The sequence below is a fragment of the Corapipo altera genome, unplaced genomic scaffold, assembly GCF_003945725.1.
Source record: "Corapipo altera isolate COAL_440 unplaced genomic scaffold, ASM394572v1 64, whole genome shotgun sequence".
NCBI classification, from domain to species: Eukaryota; Metazoa; Chordata; class Aves; order Passeriformes; family Pipridae; genus Corapipo; species Corapipo altera.
The window spans coordinates 4,067,211-4,085,097 of NW_020884893.1; the positions used below are offsets into that span (position 1 = coordinate 4,067,211).

At 41.5% G+C, this 17,887-nt stretch overlaps 1 protein-coding gene across 1 annotated transcript in view; it reads right to left on the reverse strand.

Moving 5' to 3' along the window:
- Positions 1 to 183: 183 nt before the first annotated feature.
- The window catches only part of BCAS1 (breast carcinoma amplified sequence 1), a 43,230-nt gene continuing 25,526 nt past the window's right edge, over positions 184 to 17,887 (reverse strand). The window contains exons 9-11 of the mRNA XM_027646058.1: positions 15,793 to 15,960; positions 6,511 to 6,777; positions 184 to 1,287 (exon numbers count right to left, since the gene is read on the reverse strand). Coding sequence (XP_027501859.1) covers positions 1,213 to 1,287; positions 6,511 to 6,777; positions 15,793 to 15,960 — 510 coding nt within the window. The 3' untranslated portion in view covers positions 184 to 1,212. The remainder of the gene's footprint in view (positions 1,288 to 6,510; positions 6,778 to 15,792; positions 15,961 to 17,887) is intronic.

Genomic DNA, 17,887 nt, shown 5'->3' on the forward strand with positions numbered 1-17,887 from the left:
ATTTTACAGAATTCTTCCCTGATTTCCAGTTATAATCTTTACTCCAAAAAAGAATGAATTATAGCTATTCCCTCCACAGGCAGGGGTTGTACCTGCTCATTTCTGCCTTAATGTCACTTCAATCATCAGACCACAGGGACATAAATAACAAACTTTGTTTTAGAATTAAAGCAGCAAAGGATCTTTTTTTCCAAAGGATAAGCATTAGTTTATTTAAAGATAAGGAGGTCAAAATATACACTACTGTATCATTCAGATGCTAGTGTGGATTAAAATATCAGGCCTGTGGCTCCCTGTACGGGTTTGCCCAGGACTGAACAAACAGAAATCTTAATTTACTGTAAAATTTATTAACTACAGTTATTATAGGAGTCTTGTGAAGCAGGGAGGTGCCTGGACAGCTTTGATTTTGGTTTTTATTAGGATTAATTACAAGTACGGATATAAACAAATATCTGAATAAACAACTAAGTTTCCTATGATCTGAGAAACATTAATCCCAGGATTGTAGGTACAGCCTGGTGTTAGGAGTGCACGGGGACGTGGGTGCCCTCTTGTGTTCCTATTAGAACCTTAAATAGCTTTTAATTTGTTATCCCACCTCACCCAGACGAGAGAGACGCTGTCTCAATCACGTAAAGCCTTTACATTTTAGCGTTTTAATTTCCATTAATAACCAATAGGAAGCATAAATTTATAACCACTGATTCTATTATTCTGCAGGCTTTTTTTAGCTAATTTCAGCTCTATTGAGAAACCACACAAAGTGACTCGGTTGTTTTTACATTTGAGTATAACATTTATCAAAGGAGATTTTTGTTTTTCCTGGCTGCTTTAAAGCTCTCTAAAGCAGAGTGTTTGTTGCTCACGCCTTGCTGCCCAATCTACATTCTTTTGACACATGCATTTTTTTCCCTGCCTTTTTTTTTAGTTCACTGCCACCTTCCTACCTTACATACCCCACCCTCTACAGATTTAAAATCATCCACACGACCTTTCTTTAAACATACAACACGTTACTTGGTGATCTTTAGAGTCGCTTTCTAACATCTAAGGAACAAACCCTGTAAATGATATACCTTAAATGATACACCAGTGTTTGCTTTAGCCTCAGGCATTTGATGACAACCATGTAAAGGAAAGGAATGAGTCATGTCTACTGCAAGGGAGCTCTCAGAGAGCTGCTGAGCCTCCAGCAGCCACTTGGAGTCATTACTTGGATTTCCCAGCAGGTAGGATGGACACTGGATCTGTTTGCACCTCTGCATCAGACATCCTTTTGGAACCCTGTGGAACAAGAGAGAGATCTTTAGAAACACTTTCAAATACTTCAGAATGGTTAAGTCTGGAATTTTGTCTTAGAGTTTTGCTACAGACGTTTCCCACTCCTTTCACCTCCCTGCTTTTATTTGTTTGCCCCTTATTTAATATGCATAAGAATATGAGCACTACCTGCATCACGAGAATCCCAGAAATCTACTGCTTGTGATTTTGCCTAAATGTGTCGGTTGTTTTAATATAATTTTCTCAATTGGCATGGAAAACAATTGTTTTCAGACACTGGACTAACACACCAGAGCCAAGCTGCTGTGCTTGTAGTACTGGGTTTTTGGCATAACTTTCTCTAAAATTTCCCTGGCCTAAATGCTTCACTGAAACCATGCTAAGAGTCCTTCAAGCATGATTAATAGTGTATTATAGCCAGCCTTGGTCTGCTCTAGGTTAAGGGAACATTAAATACTTTTATGCATGACAGGTATTCTACAATGTTAGAGTGATAAAGCTTCTCTTACACTGCAAATATAATTCTGGGTTTGGCACCAGTTCAAGACACTAATCCAGCTTAGATGAAGGAAATGTATAGCTCCAGCTATACCAACTACATTTTTCACTGGTAACTGATAAAAATTTGGCTTTAGTTTAAGGTGCTTGACCTAATTTTACCAGCCTTGAAGTCATCAAAACCTCAGAACATGACAGCAAAATGGACCCAAAGCAGTGTTTCAGAGGTCACTGTTAACAGTGCATGGGATGCCCATGCTATTTGTAGCCAGATGCCCAAATCATTACATGCTAAACAGAAAAACCAGCATGACAAAGCTAAAGGTGACAATGGGAACTGTGCAGATTCATATGTGAATTGTCCTTTCACACAGTATGTTTCTGCTGGAAACCTGACTCATCACTTCAGGACAATTCTGTGTCAGACATGGAGAGTGAAAGATTTCAACTTCCTCACCCCTTTCAGGGAAGTAAAAACAGTGGGGTTTTTATACTGATTACACTCCACCTCACTGATCTTCTTTTAAATTTTCACCTTTGAGAATCTAAGTATGAAAAAGAGCAGCCAAAAATCACAATGGACTGAAAGAATCCCCTGTCTTAACTGTAACCTTGTGCAGCTCAACTGGCTGCAGTGGGTTTGCTTCTGCTTCCACTGATGTCAAGTTTGGAAGGTTCTCTAGAGCAGAATAAAATTTTTTTGCCATTTACATGCAGCAACAAATCCATCACTTATCCATCAAACAATACCAAGGACCTAGTCATTCCAAATTTATCCAGCAACCCTAAAAACCTACACATCAGGTAAAAGATTTCCCACATTAAAAGAGTAATGGAGTCTGTCAGCTATAGCTGTTCCTGTCTGGGCACGAAGATATTAAGCCACTTCTAGACTAATCTAGGAAACAGGATGATGCTATTTGCCATTCTTCCTATAAATAGGTGGAGGGAGGAGATAGGAGGGGGAGCTCATTTGAGATAATCCCCATTTTTGACTCATTTAGCACATTTGCAGTGGTGTCATGTTATTTGCTCATACTGCAGTCTCCCTGCTGCACCCATTTTCAAGGTGGTTGCTGATTAAAGCAGGAAGCTCTGAGGGAGACTGGCTGATGATTCTCGTTAAACTGGAATTTCCAAGCCAGGTGTGAAATAAAGAACTTTGTTCCTGCCCTTTTAACGGACAAATTCCAGCTCTGCCCTCGGATTCAGCAGCACAGGTACCACTGGCTCCTGTCTTGCAGTGCAGTGGAAGTTGGCAGCTAAGCTGGAATGTATTATTTTGGGCAGAGCACTTTAAAGTGCACACACAGGAATGTCATGGTATGGGAGTATATTTTTCTCCCAGTTTTTGCCCAGGAGAAGCCTGTGTCAGTGGGGCAGATACTCTGGGCAGAACAGGTCCCAGTAGTTTCCACATGCTAAGCTCTCCCAGCTTCTGACAACTTGAGTATGAGTTATTCCAGCTCTGAAAACAATGTCATTAACCTTTTCCCCCCCCTCCCCTTTCTACTTCTTTCTAATCTAATCTCTCTAAGACTCACTAAATACATTTTATATAGTTTATGAATTAATCTCTTTTGCCATAGGAACAACCACTGGACCTTATCAGCTGTGCTCAAACCACACAGGGCTGGAACACTCTTTGCTTGCATAAGTGGTGTCCTTTGTAGCCAAAATTTCAGCCTTTGTTGGCCCGACTGGGAGCAGATGCTGGAACTGCAGTGTTCTCATCAGCTGCATTCCTGCAGTCTGACATCCTCTTGCTCTGTGCCCTTTCCCAGAGGAATCGAGATCCAGGAGAGGGTGGTGTTAAAATATCTGCTACTGAAATAGCAGAACGGGAGGAGCTCAGTGGGCACAGGGCACGGGAGCTGCTGCAGCCCCTGTTAAATATTTCCTCCTTCCCTTTTATCGGCATAAAGCCGAATTTTTCTGCTGAGTTGCCACCAAATACTCAAGCTCTTATCTTGAAATGGAGATTCTGGCATTGGTTTGTGCATGTGATCTAATACTTTGAGATTAATGATTACACCTTCCTGGGGCTGAGTCTGATCACCTGGGAGATGTAGATTATTTTTAGGAGCATTGCAGAACTAGGTTTCTTAGGTATGGATAATCTTCCTGAGGATATTCAAAGAGAGGTGGTAATTTTTCATGAGAGATATTCCATACACAGACCTCATTGTAAAGGGTTTGGTTTTTTTTTCCCCTGCCACTTTAAAAGCACAATAAACTGACCAAAGCAGTTTAACTGTTATCAAATACTTTTTTTTAAGAGCCATCTTCTGCTAATGGGAGAAGGAAGCTGCAGAAGTACTGCTGGCCTCTATAATTGCAACACAAGATAAGGGGCTATACAGCCAAACTGAGGCAAGCAAAAAGATCTCACAGAACATCTCTACTTCCTCTACATTTATTCCGTGTTTTATTCCCCAAATGGTCTTTTTACCTCTTCAAAATCTCCTCTCTTGATCTAAAAGCTTTTTCTTGCCTTTTGAATCTGAGACACCTTTCCTGCCTCTCTCTGTGTCTCTCATGATCTTGCCCTTGAAAGACTGTTTCCTTGTTAACTTGCACTTCCTCATATCTCCCTTTCCGGAATAATTTTAAATTTGTAATTGTTGCTAAACTCTACGAAGGATTTTTGGATACAGCTTGAATGAATGACACTATACAAAATAAAGAGTGACTATCAACAGATAAACCCTTTCTCACACAGTGAGAACTACAGCAAGGGAGGGCTTAACTTCAAGAAAACTTCAGACCAGAAAAACAAATCTCGCTTTTCTCCAGAAATAATAGTGACAGGTAACATTTGCCTAATTTCTAGACAACCTGTGCTAGAAAAATGTTGCTGCCTTCATCCCCTCCAGCTGACATGAGATATGTCACCACCATCCAAGCAGCTTAAGTAACAGCGGCCCTGCTCCTCCTGGAAGCTGGCAGTACCCAGAGCAGGATATGACACCCACACACCATGTTTGTGAGCGTGGATCACGTTACACCCTTGCACCAATGTTGGGCACAATGAAAATCCACACAGAATTTGGAGGCAAAGGAGGTTAAGAAAGAAAAACACGTGAGTATGCCTTTGGTAGCTTCAGTCAGCTCACAGCTTCACAGAGCTGTATAATCAGTATCATCGTATAACTCTGGCTTTTTCATGGCATATTAAGCAAAAGGATTTCTCGTCGTGGTTTCAGTGGGAGACAAGATGAGCAGAAGCCAATGCAAGTTATTTTTCACTCCAGATGAGCTTCACATCTTTGCTCCATTGAAACTACAGGAAAACTCCACCGATCTATGGTGGACCAGGATTTTACCCCAGAACAGCGAGGCTGACCTGTTGCTAATCTCTACTGCAGGAAATTATTTCTCTTTTGCCTTAATTCCCCTTGTAATATGTCCTTGCTTTGGTGATGCGAATCGCCCTCTGCAGGATACACAGCAATTCTGTGAAATGGTGCAAATAAAGCACTTCTGATGTGGAAAAACATCTGCCTTGGAATGAGTCACACTGGTGTGCGTGGCAGTGGCTTTATAACCCAGTGTCCTAACTGGGCTGGTTTCCAGCTCTGAGTCAGTATTTCAATCTATATTGCCTGACTTTTCTTCTTGAAGGATTGCCCATCTCTGCTTCTACCCTGACAGCCTTAGAAGTGAGGAAGGACAAAGCAAGCTGCACACCTCTTAGGGCAGCCAGACTCACTAGGAATCATTGCAGGCAACAGACACATCTGTTGAGTTTCTTTGCATCACTTGAAAGTTGTGGTGAAGTTTGGTTTGCACACTAAGTTTCCAAAAGATGCTAAAAATGACCCCATAGTGCTGCAGATCCATTATTGCTGTAGCAATGTGAGGAAAGAGGTTTAAGCTGCATCCTTCCAATTGATTTATAAAAAGCCTCTTGCCAAGGGTTAAGAGGCAGTCCCAGGTCTAACCTGTGCTTCTGTTTCTACATATGCCCCTGAATATGGACAGGCAGAAAAGTAAATCTCCATCTATTAAATGCTCTGACCAGCTGCACCAGTAACACCAAGTCTTCTGGAAACTCAGAGTTTCAGTGTGCTGAATTCTTTCATTTCTGCATTTCAGGTTTCAGTGAAGGGGGCACAGCGAATTTAGGCTAAGATTTAACAAAAAGCAATAAGAAAAAAATACCATGTGTGCTTTTTATGTGTTTTAACGAGTCTATCACTGATTGCTGGCACAAGGTGCTTATCTTGTGACCACTGTGCTGGTTCCTACCCACCCCAGTGGTCTCCTTTGATTTTTTCCTAGCAGGGATTTCCCATTTTGCAAGGATATCCTAGCTGCTCTGAAGCAGACACTGAACCACCATCAGGGTGGTTTAGAGCAAGCAGGTTACTCTGGTGAACCAGCACCACCTCCACTTTTCCCTTATAAACACACCCTAATTTGTAGGTGGTTCAGTGCCTGCTACAGGAGCAGTTTAATCATCCCCATAGCCAAGGCATGAACCCCAAAAACAGTGGTGTGGGAACAGTTACAGCTCTCCCATAGCAAACCCTACCTGTGAATCAGTACTCTGAGGCCCAAAATTCCCTCCTGTGCCCAAAATCTTGCTGTTCTTTTGCCCAAGCCCTGCAAAGCTGCCGGTGAAGCTGCACTCCCTCAGAGCACAAATCCCCCATGGATAACAACCTACAGGCTGGGCAGTTAAACAGCTGGGAAATACTAAAAAGAGAAGGTGAATTAACATACAAGGCCCTTGAAAAACCCTCCCAGGGACTGCCTCTTCTCTGTCTTCTTGTAGGAGGGTTCCTTGGAAGCATCTCCTCCGTTCTGGATGGAGTCGGTGTCGGCTGCCGGTGGCTCCCGGGGGTCTGGCTGCTCCCTGCTCTCCTGTTTGCTGCCCTTCTGCTTGCTCAGCTCCACCGTGGACTTCTTGTCTTTGGAGCTCTCCTTGCTCCTCTGGCCCACAGGGTCACCTTCAGCTGGGGCAAGTGGCCTCTCTGTGGCATTTAACGTCTGCAGGGGTGTCAGACAAGGGTTATTTTCAGTGGGAAATATAAATATTTTGGAAAGCAATCCATAAATATGTTAAAAAACCCCACCCTGCCACCTGGCAGGGAGAAAGCCTGCTGTCCAACAGGTTTTCATTTACAGAGGTTGGGATGAACTCCTGCAGCCTTGGCTCAAGGGAAGGGCTCCCAGGGAGCTGATGGAATTACTCACATGAACAAGGACTGCAAGATCAAACTACCTTGCCTAAACCTGCCTTATTTCTGTCTGTGTCTCTGCTGAAGCTGGTTTAGGAGGCAGAGAACACGCACAGAGAGATGCAGAGTCACAAGGAGGCACTGCCCACTAAGACTCCTCCAGATTTTGCATCCCAAAGAGTGAAAGCACCCAAAAAGGGCAAGGGAAAGATTGGGGAGAGAAAAGAAGCAAAAGGCACCATAAAGCGAATGATAAAAACAAATCTGCTGCAAAACTGCAACACTCCACCCAAAAATTAACAGGACAGGGTTTGGCTATGGAAGGCCACAGCATCTTAGAAAATTTCATGTATAAGTGCAAAAGAAGAGACAGCAAATCTTCCAAAGAAACACAATCACAGAGAAAACTATTCATAGTATAGAAAACTTGGAGAAGTGCAGGATATGTTTGAAGTTCACAGGAGAAAAATCATATGTGACAAACAAAGGATCAGACAATGAAACTGTCACTGTTTGGAGGGCAGCAAATAATGATGTTTTGCCTGGAAATCTGTTTGCAAATGGGATTTTCTTTTTTTCTTTTGCAAAAAACAGAATCATATTGCTCTATTTATTAACATCATTACAACAGCACAAATTTGCCAGGTTGAAAAGCTGGAAATCTTACATCTCCCCTCAGGGCATGGCCCGGAGCTTAGTGCTGTTTAATTTTTACAGCTTTGGGGATTTTACTGTTAGCGTTGAAATATTTGGTGTTCTAAAGGCCTGGGGTTTTGTGCTTACATGACAGGCTCAGGTTTCACTAAAAACAAACACATTTTTAGATACTGTGATTTCAGAGAAAAACCTGAAGGTAGAGACTCTAGAGAAACACAATGCAAATACACCTCTTGTATCTATTTTTAAAAATACCCTCAAGCCACTCTAATTTTGGGGAAACAAGAATGAGAGGGGGTAGCAAGGCTTGCCTTTTTCACTTGATTCACCTTTCTTCCACACCCAATCTTAAAAAAACCCAAATTTAAGTTATAGAGCCTGCAACCATTTAATACATTCGGTCTTGACCAGTAGGCTCAAGTCCTCCACAAAATAATTGCTTGTGTTGAACTATTTCTTTTTCCAAAGGCCAGACATATGTGGGTATATATTTCCTTACATCTGGATTTGTCTGCTCTTACAGTTAAAAATCCAGTCAGGAGCTTGTCTTTGCTCTGGATCTGCAGGATGCACATGAAGCCATGGAGATGGAGGTGATCAGTGGCCTCACACACCACCTGGGTGTCAACACTTTATTCAAGTAAATTCAGTAATTCAGAATAAAGGAGAACTGTCTTGCGAGGTTGCACAGACACCACACTCTACGTGTGTCTTCTTCACCTCACCTGAGAAAAGAGACCTGTTCAGATGCACTTTTGAGTGGCTCAAGTGATGCAGGAGCTTTCCCAGCACGAGGATGAACAGAAAGTCAGATTTAATTGTGTCTGCCTCTGTTTGACTCAGTTTAACTCTCAGTCCAGGAGCTCTCAGCTGCTGTTCCTTCTTACTCTTATTTGTTTCAGCTTTTGAAATGTCTCTTTGGTGCAGTTGCAAACGTGCACGTTCAGTTCAAAAACAACCACAGCACCCAAAATACAGCTCTGAGACTGAATAGAGCTCTGAGGCTGGATACATCTGAGTTCAGAGGTGCCAGAACAACCTCTGACCCTTATGAACACTCTGTGAAATCTGTGGGTTTGCTCTGTGGGTGTAAAATTAGGGTCTTCCTCACCACACGTGCTTGGCTGTTCAGGACTGAGCCATGAGTGGGATGCAACAGGATTATTTCTACGGCCAGGTTGGGCCTTTGATGTTAGTCAAACAAAACACTTTTAAAAAATATTCATAATACATTTTCCAGGCAAAATAAGAGGGGAAAAAAACCCCCACTCCTATCAGATAATCTCTTTGAGGTGTTTCATATTAACCTTGAAAGGCAGGAAATTGGCATATTTGATATTGATGGGAGCAGCTCAGGAAATACGAAGTGAAGCCTATGAATAATGAAACATGTTAATGTTTCTTATTCTAAAGGGTGAGCTGCACCTGACAGATTGCTTTTCCTCTCTCAGTGCTGGCAGTGCAACAGAAATAGAAAAAGAAAAGATGAACAGCAGAGTATTTTCCCCATCGTGTTACAGGAGACCTTAATCCAAGGCTGATTTTTGAGTGAAAAAGGCAGACTCTGAAATTTCTGCAGATTTTGTGTCAGTGCTGTAATAAATTTCTGTGGCATTCAGAATGGCAGTGATGGAAAGTGGAGAAGAATCACAACATTCCAGGGACACAATGGCATAATTCAAGGAGATCTTTTCACAGAAATCCCCCCGAAAAGTCAACAGCAGATCCAGTTTTCACTGGGCTTTTCAGTGTAATAAAACTGTTCTAAATTTACATCAGGGCAAGGGAGAGGAGGAAGAATAATAAGGTGATTTACAAAAATGGAAGGCAACTGGCTGCTAATTAAAATAATAAAAAGTAGATCCAGGACTGTAACTTTTAGAGTTTTACCCAGATCACTTCACAAAACTGTTGTATGAAATAAGGAGCAAATGTCACAAGACAAGACTTCTGTATTTGGGATGCTTTTAGTGACTAATTCGTAAAGATTAACCTTGGTGTCATAAGACATAATGAAAATAGGAAGAGTGAAATATAGTTTTACTGTTAATTAAAAAAGGAAATTCTGAAATGTCAGTTTTTAATACAACTTCAGTTTTTCTCTTAAAGGAAACACTGTCCATACACAGAGCCTTGTTTTACCTTTGATTACTGAAAGATTACTCAAAGTAATTCTTCTGGGTATCTTGCCTTGCAACAGATGAGGTTTTTGTTCTCACACAAGGTAACAGTATTTGTATTTCTAATGAAAATATAATTTTTCTGAAGCATTTTAAAGGCATGCAGAATATAATGCAAATGTCACATCCACAGTTTTGGGTTAGGTTTTATGAACACAGAATGAAAGAAAAAAAAACAGAACAAGAAAAAATACTACCACGGTTTTTGTTAAATTGCAGTGAACAGTTTTCATTCTCAGTTTCATTTCTCCTTTACAGAGTTTGCACGTAAATGATCTTTTCCTCAGAAGACAAGTAAATCAACAAAATAAAAATAATTCTAGCTGTGTGTATTTAGTTTCACTGCCTAAGCCAAGCTACATGCAGAAGGTAAAATAGCAGCAAGAGAGAGGAGTAAACCTGATTGTAAACTCACTAATTGATTTAAGAAAAAAACAGACCTGGAAAAAAGTTTGGTGTTTTTTTTTAAATCTGATAGTGACCCTTTAAAATCTTGTTTAATAGCATGAATAGGTAAGATAAATAGATAAGGAAAGAAATCAGTGAGCATGGAGCAACTTTCCTCTCAGTGATTTTTACATTTCAAAAGGTAGAGTTGTATGGAAGGAAGTGGCAGGAACCCATCACCAAAAGATGAAAAAATCCAGGCACTTACGTGGTGACTGGGGCCATTTACCACTTCGGAACTGGTTGTCCCTCCATCACCCTTGACTGACTAAAATAACAAAGGGTTACAGGACTTCTAACAGGGTTCATTCACTAAGAAGACACACATGAATAAAGGTTTGATTTAAGGCCACTCTTTGCAACACTAAAACAAAACCAGACACTTCAGAAACTCCACCAACGTTTCTGAAATACCCACAACCCCAAGGTAGATTTTGCAGGGTTTTTTTCTGTCAGTCTGTTTCTTGCAAGTCAGTTTTCCCATTAAGAAAAAAGGAGAAACATGAGTGAGGTCTCAGTGGACCTGAGATCATGTCAGTCCTAAACAAGACAGTTTTATCAGCCCTGCCACTGTAGTTTTCTAGGAAAGAGCTTTTTCTGCTTTGCAGAGCCAAATTCTTACAGGATCTGGTGGGACTTCCTCTCTATCCAACCATCCCACTAAGTGCATGTCCTGTGAATAATTAAAACCCACTCAGCTCTATAGGTGTATTTTTATAATTTATCATCAGCATCCATTTATTCCCAATTTTTGCTTCCCAGTTTATGCCTGCAGTCTATACACATCTAAGTGATAGCCCTCCTTGGTACCTACTCTTCCCAACCCAAGCAGACCCTGAGGCTGCAGCTCTGAGAGGTCACTCAGAGCAAACCTTGACTCTGAAATACCTTTTTTAAGGTAAAATCCCCCGTTTCCATTTAGCTTTAAAAATGAGAAAGCCCTGTTTGACAAAACTAGCTCAAGGAGTAAATACCACAAGCTTTGTGACAGTTAAATTAAGCTTTAGTCACAATTAGTGCCACAGAAAGAACAGGAGTGGTGTGTACATTTGTAATTAGGAGCCGTGTTCTGTGGTATTCCCCTGAGTGCTGTACAAGCCACAGAGCTCAGCAGCAAAGCGTAAAATAAACTCCAGAATTTCAAAGAACCCAAATTTAAATGTCATTTTTCATTGCCTAAGTTCAATGAAAACAATGAAAGGATGTGACTTTTGTTCTAAAGATAGATCAGGCGGAATTGTGGTTTTCTGCAGCTTGTAGATTTGTAACTTGAAGCACAACAGTGTCAGCTCCATCCTACAAATGGTGTTATTGCAAGGACCTATTTCAGTCCCTGATTTTCCTATAAAACCACAGAAAATCAATATGTGCCAGCAGCAGCATAGGAAACCAAACCACTCCATGACAATTCATTACTTTTGTGGGAAAAATTCTCTCTCTGGAACACGTTGTTGCTCAGCCTCCTGTGTTTGTGCTCGAGACGCTTTATCTGTGCAAGAGGTTGCAGAAATGGAGGGGAGGAAGCACAGTGTGGTCTGTCTTTACACTGCAGGAGACAAACTCAGTCAGAGCATATGAAGATGTGCTCTGATAAGATCTAGTTCACGTTTCTATCTCAGCAAGGCTCAGATGCCTCCAGAAAAAAAAGTTTGTGCTGTAACAGTCATCAGTGTTCCCTTTTCCCCCCCTAAACACCCCAAACCCAGAAAAAAATTAGTCCTGCTTTAGCCAACATCTAGTAATCCATCTCTCTCTTTTTTTTTTTTTTTTATTATTTATTTTTATTTTTTTTACCAAAAATAACAGAGTAAAGACCTTGAGGTCTAGACAAAGTTCCCTCTTGCCGTCAGTGAGACACGATCCCAAGGATTTCTCTCCAGCACTGCTGACCTCTTATCCTTGCCTTTGGTCACTTAGGATTGCTGCTGCCCAGAGCTTCCCAAAAATCCCCCCCTGCTTTCTTTGGCAATAAGGGGTGGATCAGGACAACTTTAAATGGAGGAAGGTGGGGACAGCCAACACACTTGCTACATTTTCATGAATAATGAAGAAAAGTTAAGTTGTGAGAGCATAAAATAGCTATTCTTGATTCCAAATGCTATTTATTGCCTAAAAGTTTATTTACATGGGGAAGTAGGCCAGCACAGACACAGCAGACAATGTGGAAACAATATTTAGTTATCCCAGAAAGATAAACTCTCCTTGGGAACATCCATACTCAACACTGTCTTAGACCATCTGTGCTGCCAATAAACTTCCTGGCTGAGGACAAAGATACAGCCTCAGTTTACAGTTGGCAATTATCTCATTCTTATTAAAAATGCCAGTTTACACCCTTCTTATCTCCACAAAATATCTCAAACCAGCCTTTTTGAAAGGATTTCTCTTATTTAGCTTTGCACCTGTTTATATCCCATGCAGGAACTTTCAGGGCTTACATCATCTGACGTGTTCTAAGGGGCTCTCAGACCTGCTCGACCTCCACAAGGGGACCTGGGGTGATTAATTCAGGTGTAACATCTCTATCAGGACACCTGCACTGGCTCTGATATATCCCACCCTGAAAATAACACAATAAATGTTCGATTTTTGATTAATGAGGCTGGAATGACTTTCAGCTGGATTTCAAATCCACATAGGTGGATTACTTTGATAAAAGAGCAGTGCTATTTCTCCATCTCTTATTGAATTCCAGGGATTTAGACTAGTACTTTATCTTGCTATAATTTCCCAATATCTTTTATAGTATTAGTTAACCCTCTCCTATTTTAACTACAGCAGTGGCTTTTGTGACCTTTACAAGCACAAATAACTCAGCACAAATAAGAAAGGACATCTGCACTGAGCAAGTCAGCAGGCAGTCTTTGGGATACACTCTGCCTTTTCCAAGGGAATTCCTCCTGGTTCTCCCAATGGCTTCTCCTTGTGTCAACAGCAGCAATTACAGTGCTGTGGATCTAAATGTCTCCTTGCTATCAGCCCATACTTGTGCTTTCTGAGGAGAAAAATGTCAAAACTGGGGCATCTGGAGAATAACTGACTTGCCTGTTGGAGGTTCACAATAGACTGCAATAGAATTAATCTTAATTTCTAGGTCCCAGTCTTCAATCCTAAAATGCTAAACTATCTTTCCTTGGGTACCTGGTGGTGACCTGTGTGACATAAAACTGTGGATGTTGTGAGAATACCTTGGGATCTTCCTCTACAGGCAGAAGAGAAACCCAGTAAAGAATCATATTAATATAAAATTAAAAGTCAACCTCTTCCAAGAGATATTATTGCTCTAATAACCTCCCACTAGTCCAGGTTGCTCCAAGCCCTGTTCAGCCTGGCCTTGGACACTTCCAGGGATGGGGCAGCCACAGCTTCTCTGGGCAACCTGTGCCAGGGCCTCCCCACCCTCACAGAGAAGAATTTCTCCCTCCACTTTATGGCTGCTTCTGTAGGGCAGCCAAACCTCCGGACAAAACTACAGTAGAAACCTTTTCTGAGTGGAAATTACACCTTCCAGTGAATGCTCTGGCAATGCAGCTCTGCTGAGCAAAAAGCCCTATTAGACATCTCTACAGAGTTCATCTCAGCTCTCCGCAGCCCTGGAGCTTCCCTACCTCTTCCTTGTGAGAAAAATCAAGCCTGTGTTGGAATTTCAGATATTTCACCCATTTGCAGCACTCACCACTAGTTCAAAAGCTTTACAGAAAGTACCTGTTCAGCAGTGGCTTAAAATCCTTGTGTCTGCCTTCAGAATCAGAAATACTGACTGAGCAGCTGGCACAAAGCTGTTGGGCAACTGATTCTGTACAAAAGCATGGAAGTGATCCAGTAATCCCAGAGTTACTCAGAGGAAACAGCCCAGGAAACTTCAGGGACAATACAGATATAAAAATAATCCTCGATCCGTTTGGAAATCGATAGCCAAAAGTAGAGCAGATGAATACTGAAGGTTCCAAAAAGCTGCAAAACCACTTACACCATTAACACAATTCTGTTTCCCCTGTGGGTAGATGTTTGTCTAGCACTGGTTCTGTTTTCTAGGCCGAAATCTGGATTAAATCCCCGCTCTGATTAGAGCAGTGATACATCTACTGCTTTTAACACAGCATTGTTTTCTTCCATGGTGACTAAGATGGGTGTGGAACAGCTTTATTTTTTTAATGGGTGCTGTTTTTTGGTAGAGAGACACGATCTGAAGTCATGATGCCCACAGTTGTTAGTGTTTGAAATGCACTGCTCCCAACTCCCCTTCTGCAAGCCCAGCTTGTGCCACTGCCAGGCCTCCATGCAGGACAACCACAAGGCCCCTTGGATTTAGGAATAAGGTGGAGATTTTTCTAAACTGACTGAAATCTTATGTGGAATTAAAAGCAGGTTAGGTGCACAATTGCTGGCTGATATTAAGAATTTTTTGCTTGGATCCTCAAATACATAAGAATGACCCTGTAGTAAAGCACTCCCCGAGAACAAAAACTGAATGAACCCATCACAGGTTGGGCTGAGGCCAGCAAACAGCTGAGAATAAAAGAAATGCTAATCTTTTGGAAATAAAAAATAAATCAAGAGTTGGGCTGTGGTGTGCACTCCTACAGTCTGAGTCACAAATTTTAACCTGTGACACCGTGACTGTTCACAGGTATGTACCAGGTATTCACCTGTGGGCAGACACCTGGGCTGGCCATTACATCAGCTTCAAAGAAACTACATTTTTCCACATTTTAATGTTTAAGTTACTCTGATATCCACACTGTGTAGCTGCCTGAAAATAAACCAGCATTGACTGAAAAAGGAAATCTTCCATATGCATTTGTAAACCTTGCCAGAATAGATCAATTTGCTATATAAATCCTCAAGGTCTGCTACAATTTTATCAGAGACATGTTATTTCTAGACTTGGATTATTTTCTTTCTTGGCCACTTTTCTAGACTCTTTTAAGAAATATTGTCTGGCTGTTTGTACACAAATCCATCGGGATAATTTCACACCTACAGCCACAACAAAATACCAGCCACTTGATCACCTCAGTGGTTTCCTTCTTCCCTCTGGTCTTCTATAAAAGGATTAGATTCTACTTTATGCCTTCCATTTTTCCATCTAACAGACTTTTGCAGCAGCAACTGCATCCTTTCACATGCCAGTTTAGCTAACCTACGTAAGCTGCCAAAAAAAAAATAAAAAAAAAATTGAGCTACTGAAAATACAACTCCCTGAAGCAAGTGCAGGACTCGACACAACGCAGGGGCATTGGACGAACGGGAGACAGGTTTGGAGATGGGATCATCCCGGAGCATCAGCCCGGGGGAAGCGGATTGTGGAGCTGAGACTCATTCAGCAGCTCAATCCTTGGAGCTCCCTGGGCCACCTGGGGGAGGGAAAGGGCCACTGGAGCCCCCGGGCAGGCGGGGAAGGGAGCGCGGAACGTTCCGGGAGGAGCCGCGAGAGGGAGATGCAGGACGGGGAATTGCGGGCAGGGGGGTCACGCTCCGCCCGCCCAGATGCAGGATTTCCCCAAGAATCACCCCCATCCCGGCAGCGCTTCGCTTACCAGCTTGAAAAACTTCCTCAGGTTCGCCTTGGGCGTTTTGCTTTCTGCTCCTCTGGGTTTCACCTCTGAGCCCTCCGGGCTCTTGCTCTCGTCCCTGTCCGGAGCCACCGCTTCGAAAGACGCCTCTGTTTTCTCATTGCTCACGGCCTCCGCTTCCTCCGATGCGTTCTGGGGTTGGGAAACGTGAAAAAAGGGGAAAAAAACATTCCCACTTAATCAGTGAGGATTTGCTTGTGGTTTTTAAAGAGGTTACAAAGTGCTGCAGCACTGCAGGAACAAGCGTGGCATGAAAGCATCCTTTGCTTAACTGATCTCTAGGTGTTGCTTCAGGAATTTGATTCATCCCAAATAAAAAAAGTAAATAAGTGTTAAAATCCCGCCAGCTTACATAAATTGAAGAAATGGCCTTTCTTGTGCTGCAGTACCAGTTCTCAAACATAAGAATCTAGATTTGATTACAGTTTTAAAAAGAAAATTTAAATAAAATGACATACAGCAACATGTATCCTGAGAAGATGACACTCAGGTAAAACCAGTAAATATGAGAAAGATCATACCCAGGAGTTTGCACACAAAAGCAGAAATAGGATTAAATAAAACACATTGTGGACATTATTGTTAAAACTGTATAGGTTCATTCCTAGTGAAATACAGGAGTGCCACATCCCAGCCCCAGCATTGTCAGGCTGGTCACATCTGCATCCCCAGCTCCTCTTCCCAATTGCACAGATATAAATGATTTTTTGAGGTACAAGGTAATTAAGTAGCTCATCTATTCCTTCACCTAATTCCACGGGTCACAGTCACCCTCTTTGATAGTGCTGACCCTCATTTGAATTCAAGAAAAGCTCCTGGGCTTTAGGAACGTTTAAATCCTGATTTAGAACACCTTTTTCTTTCTTTAACTTAAACACCTATGCACTTACTTTAATTTGGAATTACTATATCAAAGTTGTTGTGGAAGTTATGGTTTATCTTGTTTGAGATTCTTAGGCTTGCTATTAAAAATGGTATGAATTTCCTATAATTATCTCCAGAAACCATTCCTGTAAACCCATCTCCCTCTGTGAGGCTGAATTAACTGACTCTGAAGGTTTTCTTTCACAATTTTGTGATCTCAAAGTTATCTGTGGAAGCCTGGTCCAACCTCCTGCTGAAAGCTGCTGAGGAACTGCTTGTGTTGAGCTTGTGGTGCCTCCAAGGCTGGAGGTTCCACAACTTCTGTGCAATCACATCAGGCTATTTCAGACATGCTGGACCAAGAGGAAACTCCAGACACATCTCAAAGTCCTCTTCTCAAATAAAGCTGAGGTGGCAAATGGAGACATGACAAAACCCCTTCCAGCAAAGGTTCTCTGACAATTAAAAAGAATTTTTAATTGTTGTTCCTGTTCCCCCTAAGAAACTTGAAGAAAAATTTCCATTTGTGCATTCAAGAAAATCACCAAGGTGTTTCTGGCAGGAACTGAGAGTGAAATAGGAAAAGCCTGACAAAGCTGAAGTCAATAAATGTTGAATGATGTTACATTAATTGTTCTCTAGAGCAACAGGCTCAGCTTCTTCACTTCACTTAAGGGAAAAACAAAAGTTATATCAAGTTTTGTGGCCAGTTTTAGGAAGAAACTCCAATTTATATAGAATAATAATTTGCAAACAGCCTGGCTCATATCAGCTTTGATGCATAAGTGTTCTCATAAAAGTTCTCTCCTTACACCTATAAACTGCAGCAGCTGAGGTTGCTGCATTCATGGGTCCAGATTCTGCTTCCAGTTTCCTTAAACACAAATTTTAATAAATTCAGTCTAAGTCAGCAGCTATTGCAGTTATGCACCATGGGGACAGAAGGGCTGTTGGGTTATTTTATTTTTCTTTTGTTAAAGGCACTCTGCCAAATTTAGAAAACATTTCAAGATACATTTGTTTGAAGTAAGATGAGCTCCATGCTTTCTTCTTCCTGTTACAGAGCAGCTTTTGCTTTCTTTTTCAAAATAATATTTTAACTTATCTTTGCTAGCTGTGTTTTGTAAGAGTATTTTACTGTGCTCTTTATTTCACTGTTTTGAAAGCATTTTTTATTCCCTTAAATGTCCCTAAT